General features: G+C 40.1%; 1 protein-coding gene across 9 annotated transcripts in view; it reads left to right on the plus strand.

Annotated features, from left to right (window-relative positions):
• Positions 1-13,301, plus strand: part of FMNL2 (formin like 2) — a 297,656-nt gene that overhangs the window by 250,769 nt on the left and 33,586 nt on the right. For all 9 annotated transcript variants that reach the window (XM_019646515.1, XM_019646518.1, XM_019646514.1 and 6 more), the window contains 2 exons: positions 9,249-9,323; positions 12,951-13,061. In XM_019646515.1, the coding sequence (XP_019502060.1) occupies positions 9,249-9,323; positions 12,951-13,061 (186 nt within the window). The remainder of the gene's footprint in view (positions 1-9,248; positions 9,324-12,950; positions 13,062-13,301) is intronic.

Below are 13,301 nucleotides of genomic sequence, written 5' to 3' on the forward strand. Positions count from 1 at the left end.
AGAGGGAGAGGGAGAGAGAGGGAGAGGGAGAGGGAGAGAGAGAGAGAGAGAGGGAGAGAGATATCCCTTTTCCTCTTCTTAAAAGGCCACCAATCCCATTGCATCAGGATCCCATCCTTACGACATCATTTACTTTACTTCCTAAAAGCCCTGTTTCCAAATACAGTTGAATTGAGGGTTAGGGCTTTAACCTAGGAATTTTGCAGAGAAACAATCCAGTGTATAACAGTGGCATTATTTTATATTTTTATACATCTTATAAAGTCTAGCTTAATAGAAGATAGTGACATGCTCATAGCTGCTCCTGTATTCAGTCACTTGAGTTGCTTTGGTTGAAGTACTTGAAGAAAATCTAGCACCCCCACAAATATGCAGATGGAAACGGAAGTGTTTTAACAGCATTTTCAGGTAATAGTGGGTATTCTTTTTTGATACTGTGCTGTACAAACACTAGATAAGTAGTAGTTTCTTAAATGTTACTTGCAATGTGGAACCTGAAACCGTATTAATGAACTTCTTGTACTGTTACATTAAAATTTATTTTCCTCTCTTATACCTTCAATGAATGCATAGTTTTGTACCAACATACAGTAGTCACTTGGAAAATGTCAATTCACTGAATTATCTAGATCTTCTAAACACTGACACATTTCATAATGCAATTTTTTTTTTTAATTTTAGCTGAGCCATCCTGCCACCTGTTGGCAGCTCAGCGGCTGCTCAGCTCGGGCTGGGACTTGAACTGCTGTTGCTCAGAGCTCAAACTCTTGAGCGAGCTCTTAACCAACTGAGCCACTCAGCCGGCCCTGGTAATGCAATATTTTTTAAAAATCACGTAAATTATTATTACCACCAATCTCATCAGATAAATCTTTAAATACTGGTAAGCTCTCAAGCTTACAGTGGCTACACATTTTCTAAAATTCTCATTTTTGCTTGAAAGTTCAATTTTTATCATTGGAAACAAATATTGTCAGTTGTTTTCCTTAAAGTAAAAAGCTCACTTCATTCATTTTCAAGAAAATAACCGCCAAGTATATATGTCTGAATAACTGTCGTTTGTCAGTTGTTCTTTCAAATGAGAATGAAAAGTGACTAGTTTATCTTATAACTAGAATAATCACAGAAGTGCTTGTCCTCATGACAACATATATTCCTATGCAGGCTTTCCATTTCATCATATAGATATTAAAAATATGCATTTAAGGGGTTGAGATTAAATAAAATTAATATTTTTATTGCATCATCGGAGGTATTCTTAAGTGAAATTAGCTTTTTTAAAAAACAAAACAAAACTGAGAATGCATGGCTGTGATGAATGCTGTGATTACTGGTATAATTTAGTGTCACTGCCTTGATTCATATGAAGGACCAGCAGTTTCATTCGCCCACCATTCCTTTTGCACCACCAGTACAAATGTCAACTCTGTGCATAAGGTTTATCACATCTTAGTATTTTATTATAAAAATAGTTTTGATCTCACAGACTCTGTAAAAGGGCCTTAGGGGCCCTCAGTGTTTGAGGATCACACTTTAAGACTTCTACCCAAATCCATTGCCTGGCTGTCATCTTGGGCTGGGTAGAAGTGGTTAAAGGTAGCTGAGAACAAGGTCGTCCTGATTAAGACCCAGAACTGGGGCAGAGTACAGGAGAAAGTAGAGGAGATCTGAACTGAGAGTTAGGAGGGGGCAATGGACAAACTTCAGGCATTTGCCTCTTTGTGGACTGAAGTCTTTGATCTCACAAACAAAGAGTCCTTGTCTTCAAGGGCTCTGAGTTCATAACACATCTTTGTACAATTTAATTTGTTGTGATTCGGGCATGAGGAGAGTGCGGGTTGACATCTGCCCCCAAGCAGGTCCCAAGTTCTGTTGGTGAAAATGCCACAGCATTTAAACAGCTCATACCATGTGCTATTGCTATGGTTAGTGAACATGTGATGTCCTTGTGTGTCGTGTCTCCCCCCCCCCCTTTGCCTTGCTTGATCGGATTGGGTATGCTCCAAGATTGAAGCTGGGAGGAGAAGTGAATGAAATAAAGGATAATGTTAGGCCCTCTTCTGCTTTTGAGGAGTCTGACTGTGTAAGTCATTCCAGGGATGCCTGAAGGCCTTCGTCATTTAGTCCTCAGGTAGCTACTGAAATACCAGTCTCCCTTGAAGAACTAGAAGGTTTTCCTGTAGGAACAGAAGCCTTGAAAGAATCTGTATGTGTCCTTATTGATGACCAAGAGATGTGAGTCTTGCATGGAAGCCAGAGAGATTCAAGTCATATATTAAGAATTTTTCTGAAAGATGTCATTTATGAGGAATCATATTGTAGAGCCTTACTCTCTAGAATTTAATGAAGGTCATCTTTTTTTAGGGGAGTGATAAAAATACATTTCTCATTTAAGGTGTGGTGTGTCAACAAGTCATCCTTTGGGGATTTTACTAGCCCTTGACTTCTACGTCAGTATTCTTTATTCAGTACAGAAAAATATGTGCACAGAAAGTGAAGCAGTCATCTGGATGCTTTGTGTGCCTGGTGCCAAACATCTGGATATTTGGAAACATCTGGAAAAGTGACTGATGATTTCAAAAGCGTGTTTTGCATTACGTGGAGGAAACCTCTGGCCTGTAATCAGATGTCTGCCAGCCTAAGATTGATATATAAATATTTGATTAATTTATGAGAAAGGAGGGTTTCATTGTAGATTATAGAATACATTCAGCTCTTTAGCTTTCATTAGTTTTCATTTCAGTGGCGTGAGTTAAGGGTGTTTAGTTTCAGAATGCTTCCATGTGATGAACATTTCCACCTTTAAATCCTAAGGAGAAATGAGAGCCAGCAACAGGTTGGAGTGATCTTCTTTTGTCATGGCTGCTGTTTGGTGTCAGTGCATGAAATGTCTAATTACCTCAGGGCAAAAATTAACAGACTTCCCAGAACTCCAGAACACCTCAGAAAAGTGGTTTCTGGCCGGCCATCATGGCGTCAGTACCCCTCAGTCTGCTGGTGCTCTCAATAGCAGGTAAAAGATGCTTTTCACCTAGGACTAACTATGAAATAACTGTTTACTTCATGTGGCCCTTCAAAGAAAACAGAACTTTTGTTCCCCGGGCAGCCCCGAGAAGGGTAGTCTAATCAGTCATAATAGACTGTGCCTCTAAAACGGTGCCTTCCTGCAGGGAGCCCTGCGGATCACAGGGGCCTATTGTGAGAAGAGAAAAAGAGAGTATTGAGGCAGGCGCCAGGCAACAGGGCAAGAAGGAAACACTTAGGCAAGGGGCCTTTAATTTTTATATAACTAACCCAGAAGCATATTTTACAGCCACCTCATAAGAGTCAGGCCTCAGTCTGGCTGCAGAGCTTGTGTGGTGTCCTGGGAGCTATTGAGCTATTGCTGGGGGAAGCCAAAGACAGTCCCTGACCTTGAAGGGGGACCTAGAAGTGGCTGAAGGCCGGCAGTCTGTTGTTCATTTCACCATCTGGCTAGCAAGATAATACTCTGTATTGCGAGACTTTTGTAAACCCATCTTTTCTGCACTATTACCCTTTAGGGAAATCATCCGCTAACCTCTGCCCACCCTTAGAGATGCGTTAAACCACCACCCCTATTGCATCCAGGGCCCGAGATTTATTTAAATAGTTTGGGACACTGTTCAGAGATGTCTTCCACAGATGTTGGAGGACAGAGTTGAGTTGTTTTTTGGCAGAAGCTGAGCTGTTGCTTCAGTTCTCCTTGAAGTGAAAATGTAACTTGCTTGTCCCGGGTGTGGCCCATTTTTATCTGGGCAGGGCAGGACTTATCCGCCTCGCCAGCACCAGTGAGCAGACGCAGTGCCTTAGTGCTTTGGCTCTTATCTTTGGTACTCAGGGCCTGTGTAGCCGAGTGTTTCTCTCTAAATTTGGTTTGCGTAGAGCTTCCAGGCCAGTCAGTGTGGGAATATCATATTATTGCCAGGCCTAGATTAGAATCTTAGAGCTTCAAGATAACGAGGGAGAGGAATTTTTCAAACTTTTATTAGCAATGGAAACCTTCAATGAATCTTTCTTTTTCCAAAAGAAATCTTACCAGGAAACTCAGATAATCAAGCAGAGCTGGATAAATGAGGATAGAAGTTCCAAGAACCTTTCTTATGTGTGCTTTCCCTTTCCCGGCCAAGCCCCATCTTTGGAGCTTCCAAAGCATTCCTCTGGGAACACTTATGGCTTCTGAGAACAGGGTATGAAAACCAAGGATGTAATCTAAGGCTCTCAAATTAATGAATGTGAAAACCGAAGTCCAGGGAGGTTCCCTGAGTTGTCCAAGCTCATTGTGGGGTTGTGGCAGAGCCAGGACTTACAACCCAGGTTTTATGGTCCCCTGTTTAGTATTTCACATTAAACCCTTATCAATGTCAGAGCTTAGAGGTGCAAATAGGCCGTATGTCCTAGGACCCCACAGGGATGGGTGGATGGGTGGATGGGTGGCTGTGTTAGCAGACTGATGTTTGCGCTCAGGAATCCCAGCCTGAGCGTGTTCCCTTTACACAGGATTAATCAATAAACTTACTCATATAAGCATGATCTATAAATGATTTATAAATAAAGATGCCTCTTAAGTGCACAGTAGTAAACGTAAGTTTGCAGTAGAGGACCTGCTTTTCCAGCGCATATACTTGTGTTTTTCTTCTGGTTCACTTAATTTCTGGCAGCACTGGCTGCTGGGGTGGAAGTCTACTTCCTGATGGAATGGCCCAGTGCACAGACGGGCCCCTCTCCAGCCTGCTGTGCTCAGCCTTTCCGTGGCTGTCTGTGTCTCTTAAATTCACTCTCTGCCCCACCTACTCCACTGGGTACTTGTCACTGAAATAGGAAATCAGTGTCAAAGCTAGTGGGGAAATGAGAAATACCAGTGAATGGAAAAGTCAGGAAATGACAGATTTCACTCGCCATAGTGCCGTATTTTTTAATTCTCTGGCCTTTGTTGGCAGGTGGAAGTTACATGCAGCAAAGTATAATGTGCAATAACATATACATGCAAATACGCCCCTGACTCTTACATCTGTTTTGATGAAGGTCTCGAAAGCATCCCCACAAAGGCCAATGTGTGGATTCTGAAAATGACTGAGAATCAGCGGTCCCATTCCTTTCATCCTCACCAATTTTCTAAAACAAGGCCCAATTTAAAGGAGAGAAGCAGCACGTTCCGCCATAATGGTCCTGTTTGAACCAAGTGTGTGGGGGTGGTCCAGATGTGAGCTCCATGAGCTTTGACGACTTCCTTTCATGTGGGACATGCCTTACCAACCTTCCCCAAATGTATCTTCCCATTTCTTGTAGGATTGTAGTATACACTTGTTTAATGATTGCTAAAGTAATGTAGAAACAAATGTGAATCTGGTTTGCATGCGTCCTTTCCTTCAGCAGGAATGAAGGAGGTCTCGGGAATCCATGCTGTTCCTATGGAAGAATGTCAAAAATACCACCCTGAATCCATTAGAGGAAACTGGCAGCAGAGCAGCCTGTCTAAACCTTTACAGGGAATGGCTTGGCGGGGCTGGTAGGAGGGGCCCTTCTAGTTCTCACAGTGGATGACGAGAATGGTCAGTCGGATCATTCTTTCATGGTTCCCTGAAGCTGGCATCCATGTTGGCAAAAGATTGTTTTGTGCGTTTGGATTCTTTTCACCAGGTTCATAGCAGCTGTAAATTGGAAGATATTGAAGCCTGTTATTTTTGAAGATTAAAGGTATTTCTCTGTTTCATAACACATGTTCTCAGCATGGATTTGTCTGTTGACAGAATGAACAGTTCTAAAGAAATGTATATATTCAAAGCTCATAACGTCTATTTCAGTCCTGCCTATCAGACTAGTACAGCGATTTTTTTTTGGAAATCTTTACCCAGCATGAAATTAATCTAATATTGCCTGTTCTGGATTTGATGCTATCTCTTTTTACTCACAGGATATGAGTAGTTTGTTTTATTGCTGCCCACGTGTGCTTTCCTCAGCCATATAAAATCCATTTTCTCTAATGCTCTGGACACGATCCCTGATTATTTGGGCATTACCTTATTATTCATCGTAGCTGTGCAGGATCAGTGGGCCAATCCCTACTGGGTTCTTATGATACCCAGTTATAGTAACTATGGTTCTTTATTCATGTTGCTAAATTGGAGGTTGAGTGAATTGGACACTTAATGATCTAGCTATCTGTTTACCATTGGTAGTCAAAAAGGCTGAGGGCTTAATCAGCTAGTCTAATATTGTGTAAGTCACTGTTTCCCAAATGCTAGTTCAATGACCATGAGTACTTTTTCAAAGCACAGATTCCTAGTTCTATCTGTGGAGACTCTCAGGATATCTTGAATTAGACACCGAGAAAGTGCCTTTTTTAGAAGCTCCATGGAAGATTCTGGTGCACGGACATCAACCATATGCATGATGTAACAACTGCAGTTTTTGATAATGATTTTCCTCTCTTGGCATCTCAGATAATTCTGGAATGCTTTAACCATTGTTTTAAATGGAATCTTTACCTGAACAATTCTAGGCCGTGTGGGAGAAAGAGCATCATGCTGGCAGTTGGGGGCCTGGTTCTAGCCTCTGTGTAGACCTTTCATCAAATTGAAGATATGTGATATATCAGGGTGTCAGTCTCATTCATAAATTGAGAGTAGTGGATTACCCAAGGTCCTTTCCAGATTTCTGACTTTCTTGAATTTGAAGGGCTTTGCCTTCCATTTTGCAGGATTTGTAGTCATCATCACTATTCATTGATGGCCATTGCCTTGTCTGGTTCACTTGCCTCGTCTGGTTCACTTACCTTGCCTCTCAAGGCAGACATTAAACAGCCTGTTTTGCAGGCGAGCTGACAGTTGTCCCCAGATCCAAGACTGCCTGTCTTCACTACCAGCCTCCCCAAACAGATTGAAGTAAACCATTCTCGTAGGGAACAAATGCTTATGTTGAGGTTTCTCTTCAAGAAAATCCAAGTTGTAATTCTGACCTTTTCCCTACCAAGCCTTGGCAGTTTTCACCCACTGGGCCCTTGTTTAAGGCTGGGGACTCTTGGGACTTTGGGCACAAGATGGGAATGATGTCACAGTCTAGGGAGCTGATTTGGCACTGCCTCAGCTGCTTCATCAAACCTTTTGTTTCCAGGAACTTACTGTGTGTTCTCTAGAGGGGCCGGGGCAGAACATGGCCTGAGTATCCCTATAAATCTCTGGTTGTCAGCCTTTGCAGAGCATCAGATGGTCTGTAGTGTTTTTAAAATTATTTGTGCCTACGTCACCCAGACCCGCCCAGGCCTGCTGAATCAGGCTCTCTCGGGTGGGATTGGACACGTGTGTTTTTAAAGGCTTTACTTCAAACTCTGCCTTCTGGAGCCTCCCCTCCCCTTTCTCCAGACTGGGTGTGTGCACTGTTGCTCTGTCTTCGGTTATTAGTTTTTGTTAAGACAGGTGTTAAGTAAATGGAGTGTTGTCATCAGAATACAGTAAACTGTGGTCTGAATCTGTTGAGAAAATGAAGTTGCTGTAAGACCAAAAGGCCTTCAGAGGTCGAAGGCTCTTCCCTTAATGTTCTCAGTTCAGGCACAAGAACCAACACTAAAGATTTACGCCTGGTGCCTATCTACGTGGTCTGATGGTTCTTGTTGGAAAACCATTATGGTGGAGAGTAGCAAGTCCCTTTTGTTAAGTGTATTTTAACAAAATTGTTTATTCTCTATTCAGTGCAATTCAACAACTATTATTGAGAACTTACAGTGTGCTAAGCATTGTTCTGGATGCTGAGGAGAGAGTGATGAACAAAACACAAAATTCCTGCACATGCGCGTGCGTGCACACACATGGAATTTAATATAGTGGAGTTGAATGGCTGCGTTAGAGCATTATGAAATATCATTTAATGGAGAATTCTTTAGGATTCACTGAGTATCCCTAAGATCAAAAATGAAATCAGAAAATTTAGTTAAGAATATTTGTGACAGCATGGGTGGATCTTGAGATTATTCTGCTAAGCGAAATAAGTCAGAAGAAGTCGAGAACCATATGACTTCACTGATATGTGGGATATAAAACTGAAAGCAACAAAGGAACAAGACAAACAAACAAAGAAACAAAACCTCATAGACACAGACCATAGTTCAGTGGTTACCAGAGGGTAAGATGGAAGGTGGGTGGTAGAAGAGGGAAAAGGAATCAAATATATGGTGATGGAAGGAGAACTGATTCTGGGTGGTGAACACACAAAGTAATATATAGATGGTGTATTACAGAATTGTACACCTCAAACCTATGTAATTTTACTAACCATTATCATGCCAATAAATTTAATTAAAAACAAATTTTTTTAAGTTTGCAAAATGTTAAGACCAGAGATTGTGTCTTATTAACACACCATGTAGCCCATAGATGTTGAAGTACATGTTTCCTGAAGGTGGAATCAATAAACCAGTGGATATAGGACTTTGCTCCACAAAATGTAGCCAGGGACACTGACAGAACTAAAGTTTATCCTTTGGCTTTGGAAATAAGTCTCCAGAGATATTATTTGGTACAAATCTTTCTTTGACTTTGTGTTTTTAATTCAATGTATTTAATTCCATATATATGCAGACACCTGGAGTTCATAGTATTTTACCTGTTTTATTTCACCTGTTCAATGAATGTATTAATTCAAGCTGAATGCGTATGTTTCAGGCTTCTGGAGTGCTACTTTGCAAATTCCTGCAAATGTTTGTACTCACCTTGACTGAGTTAATATAGCTTCCCAAAATTTCTGTGTTGTAGCTTATATACTACAATGATTTGATTTGGTTTGACATGATATGAACATTTTGAATTTGCCTTTCAAAGAATTTAAATACAAAATGATTAAGATCTTTTAGCATGCCTTTTTTTGTAAAAAGGAAAACCATAGTGATTTTTTTTTTTTTTAACCATAAGCAACACTCTGGGATTCTGAATACAGGCTAAAAATATTGGTAGGACATTGCAAAGATAACCAACGAAAGAAGAATACATTTGATATGGATTTCAAAATATCACATTTTTTCATAATTTATCACAGCAGAAGAAATCCAGGATCAGCTTTGGTCTTGGCTCATGTTGCTATTTGTGCGTTCACTAGCTAAGAATAAAAGTAAATAGCAAGAGAGGGGCGAAAAAAAAGTGGATATTCTGGAAATAATTTTTAATGCTAAAATGTCTGCATTTAATTTTGGAATACTTATATTTGGAATTTCACATGCACAATGAAAATGTGTGTTTCAGGTTTGCGGAGAAAAACAGCGCTTTGAGAAGTTGATGGAACATTTCAGGAATGAAGACAATAACATAGATTTTATGGTGAGCTATTTTAGTACTACATTCAATAAAACTCAGTTTCAGCAATTTTTTCCTAAATCCATTTAACATTTGTGTGTATTATACATACATATGTATGTATATGTTACAAAGGACAGGAAATTGAGTATAATATGCTATAGATCCAATCTAGACTGTCCCACTTAATCTGTATTTTCCCTGTATGGCATTTATTTCCAGTTTTATTCCTTATCTATACACTATAGTGCAGGCCAAAAGTACAGATTATTTAAAACAAATAAAGGGTGAAGCCATGCATTTGGGAAAAGGAAGTTAATGCCTGGTGCAAATGCCTGCAGCTGCCAAACTTAGCTGTCAGTAGTGCTGCCTAAGAGTCCTTAAGGCAGAAATAAGAATCTTGAGCATTTTGCCTTTGCACACCTCAGCCAGTGGCCTTCTCCAAGACAATATTCTCAAAGAGTAAAGTGCTTTGGTTTGTAGAACTGACTTATATATCCTCCAAATTCATATATAGCAGTGATGTTCCTCCCCTCTTGATCTCTTTCCTGCTCTGGTAATTCCGAGAGGGCATAATCATACTACACATTGTCTCAGCAGGGAAAATCACATGCAGCAACATAGGGTTCAGCGGCAGGACTGTCATCTTCAGATACAAACAGCAAAAGGAGTTTGAGCACTTTTGAATTCATATACCCAAATCTCCATCCTGGATGGAAGATGGAATCCACTATAGAGAGTTTCCTGAGACAGATTACTCTTGAGTGCACCGAGGTCTGCATACTTTCTTTGACCTAATCTGGTTGACCCAGGCAACCTCTGACCTAGGCAACTTCTGAACCGGGTAAGGACATCCTTACCTGGGCTTAATCTCTCAGATCTCTTCTAGCCTGGAGCTGATATCCCAGTCTGTTCTTACCTTGTTGAGTCTTCTAAACCTGTGCTTAGGATTCCAGGCAAGACTTTGATTTGAATTGCTTCAGTGACTACAAAATATGAAACATAGCTTTGCAGGTTTCTAACCCTTTTATGTAAAAATTTTTTCTGGGTCCTCAAATTTAATATGCACCCTGGTCCTCAGGCTCTTCCAAAATCAGTGAGAAAGATGAAATCTTTTATAGAGAAGATATTCTGTCCCATGAAGTATATGTATGTGTGCTTTTTAAAAAAGTAAAAAAAAAATGTGAAATGCACTTTTACATTGACTTTTGAATTCTTGTTACGAGGAGTTTTTGGAGTGTATCAGGCTGTTTGCACTGGTGATAAATATGTAAGAAGTTGTGCTCTGGCTCACCTCACCGGTTTCTTTCCTCAGCCTTCCTGGGGGGAACTTACTTGTTCCTTTCAGCTGGGGCTGCAAACTGGAGACGCCCAACTGAAGCCAAGCGACAGGCTTGTGAGTTAGCCTGACAGTGATGTCCTTCCATAAAAGAATTCGGAAATTGCGTATAAAAATGCAGATTTCTGATATTCTTAAGCTAAAAATAGCTGGTAATAATGGATCCCTGTTCTTGCAGGTTATCAGCTGCTGGAGCCAAGTCACCCCTATTCTTTTTGTCTGCAGATAGCCTTTTCAGTTCATCACAGCCTATACTATCCCCCATTGTATTATATGGGGCCCACTTCACTTATCTGTTATCCCTACTGGATCTCTCAGCCATTGGAGTTTCTGCTGAAATTATAGTTATGTCAAGCCCTTTAAAAACACCTGCACTATTTACATGCGAGAACATATTTCATGTCAGCTTGTTTATTCATGTACATGTATGGAGGAACCTTAATTACAAGGGACTATGTGCTCAATTCCCGTGTCACCTAGCAAATAGTTGCCTCTTAGGCATATCATAAAACTCAACAGATCTTTAGACCAGCTTTCAGAAGAGAAATGGAAAGATGCCAAAATCCAACCACATTTTTCTTTCAGAAAATGAGGCTTTTCATAAACTGTCTTGGGAATGCAATTAAAGGTGCATAACCTCCCAAACAACATATTTCTTATAAAATACAATATAAATTCTTCTAACATAGCACAAGACCTTTAAAAGTATTTTTTTTGTGTGTGGACAAAAGAAAACAAAAAAACTGATGAATCTTTTTTGGCTGGTTGAACCATAGCACCTCAAGTAACTTTAGTAAATTGCAGTAGAGTCCCTTGTAACCTAGAGAGTGTACGTATTGTCCAAGGATATTCAACATATAACATATACTCAAGGAAGAATCTAACTCGATTACAGTTTTAAAAAGAAAAGGAAATTGGGTTTGGGGGAGAGAGACAGAGTGAGGCGGTTTTCAGAGTAAATGTGAATCTGGGTTCCACAATCGTTTTACCTCCTTACAGGAGGCTCTGATTAACCATAGAGGGAAATCATCAGGGAGAGATGTTCACCTAAATAAACTGTCTCCATTAAAAGCAAAAGAGATCTGTTGCACTCTATACTGTTTTTACCAAACTGGGGAGAGGTTTTCTCTGTGGCCGGTCTCAGGGCCACTGATGCAGTTGTGGGTAGGATGCAGTAAATGCACCGCTTCTGTGGAATGGGAACTGGGTGGTTGTTTAAAACTTTGGAAAGACGGGTCAGAGCTCCTGTTACAATCTTATTGGTACGGTGGGGGCCACAGTGAAATTTTTCTGGGGTGATCATAGATGATTTGAATGATTTTCTTATAATAATTTTCACATTTTCTATAATGTATCTGTAATAACTTACAAAGCCTCTGCCGTATACCTACAAAACTCTTCTAAAATGGCTTTACTGAGATTTAATGAACATACCATCCAGTATACCCATCTAAAGTATACACGTCAATATATTCTTAGTATATTTGCAGGGTTGTGCAGTAAGCACTGCAACCCAATTTAGAAAATTTTGTCCGCCCCAAAAGACTCCCCACACCCATTAGCAGCTACTTGTCATTGTTCCCACCTCCAGTCCAAGGCAACTACTAACATGCTTTCTGTCTCTGTAGATTTACCTATTCTGGACATTCCATATGAATGGAGTCATAGTGGATGTGGTCTTTTGTGACTGATGTTTTTTCACTTATCATAATGTTTTCAAGTTCATCCATGTTGTAGCACATATCAGTACTTCATTTCTTTTGATTGCCACATAATATCCCATTATGTGTGGATAATCACATTTTTTAAATCCATCAGTTGATGGACAATGGGTTTTCTTTCCCACGTTTTGGTTATTATGAGCAATGGTACCATGAACATTTGTGTACAAGTTGTTATGTAGACTGTATTTTCATTTCTCTTGAGTATATACCTAGGAGTGGGATTGCTGGGTCATGTGGTAACTGTGTTTAACATTTTGAGGAACTGTCAGACTTTTCAGAGAGGCTGCTCTATTTTACATCCCCACCAGCAATGAATAAGGATTTTAAAGTTTCCGCATCCTTGCCATACATGTTATTTTCTTTTTTTTTTGATATTAGCCATCCTAGTGGATGTGAAGCGGTATCTAATTATGGTACCAAATGACTTTTGAATTAAAAAATATATATAAAATATTTTTAAAAACCCAGTGAAATGAAGAAAAAGGAAATTGGTAAGTGAACTTAATGTGTATAGTGAAAGCATATGTGATGCTTACACTGAGAAAACAATCTTGGGGCCTGTCTAACCCAGTGACAATTTCATTTCAGGTGGCCTCTATGCAGTTTATTAATATCGTAGTCCATTCAGTAGAAGACATGAATTTCAGAGTTCACCTCCAGTACGAATTTACCAAGTTAGGCCTGGACGAGTACTTGGATGTAAGTATAGCTGAAAGCTTTGGCTCTAATCTAACATTTGATTTATTGCTTCCCCTCCAAGATACACTTCCACAGTGACTAAAGAACACTTAAAGCTCTATACAATCAGCTTCACTGTAGCACGGGTTAAAAGGAACCAATCTGAGTGATGCAGTCTGCCAGAGAAACCAGATTCCTGCGGTTCTCCTGGGACCCTCTGCTGTCTTCTGCCAGAAGCCTTTAGTCCCAGAGTCAGATAAC

Source organism: Hipposideros armiger, unplaced genomic scaffold (assembly GCF_001890085.2).
Source record: "Hipposideros armiger isolate ML-2016 unplaced genomic scaffold, ASM189008v1 scaffold_104, whole genome shotgun sequence".
Taxonomy (NCBI): Eukaryota; Metazoa; Chordata; class Mammalia; order Chiroptera; family Hipposideridae; genus Hipposideros; species Hipposideros armiger.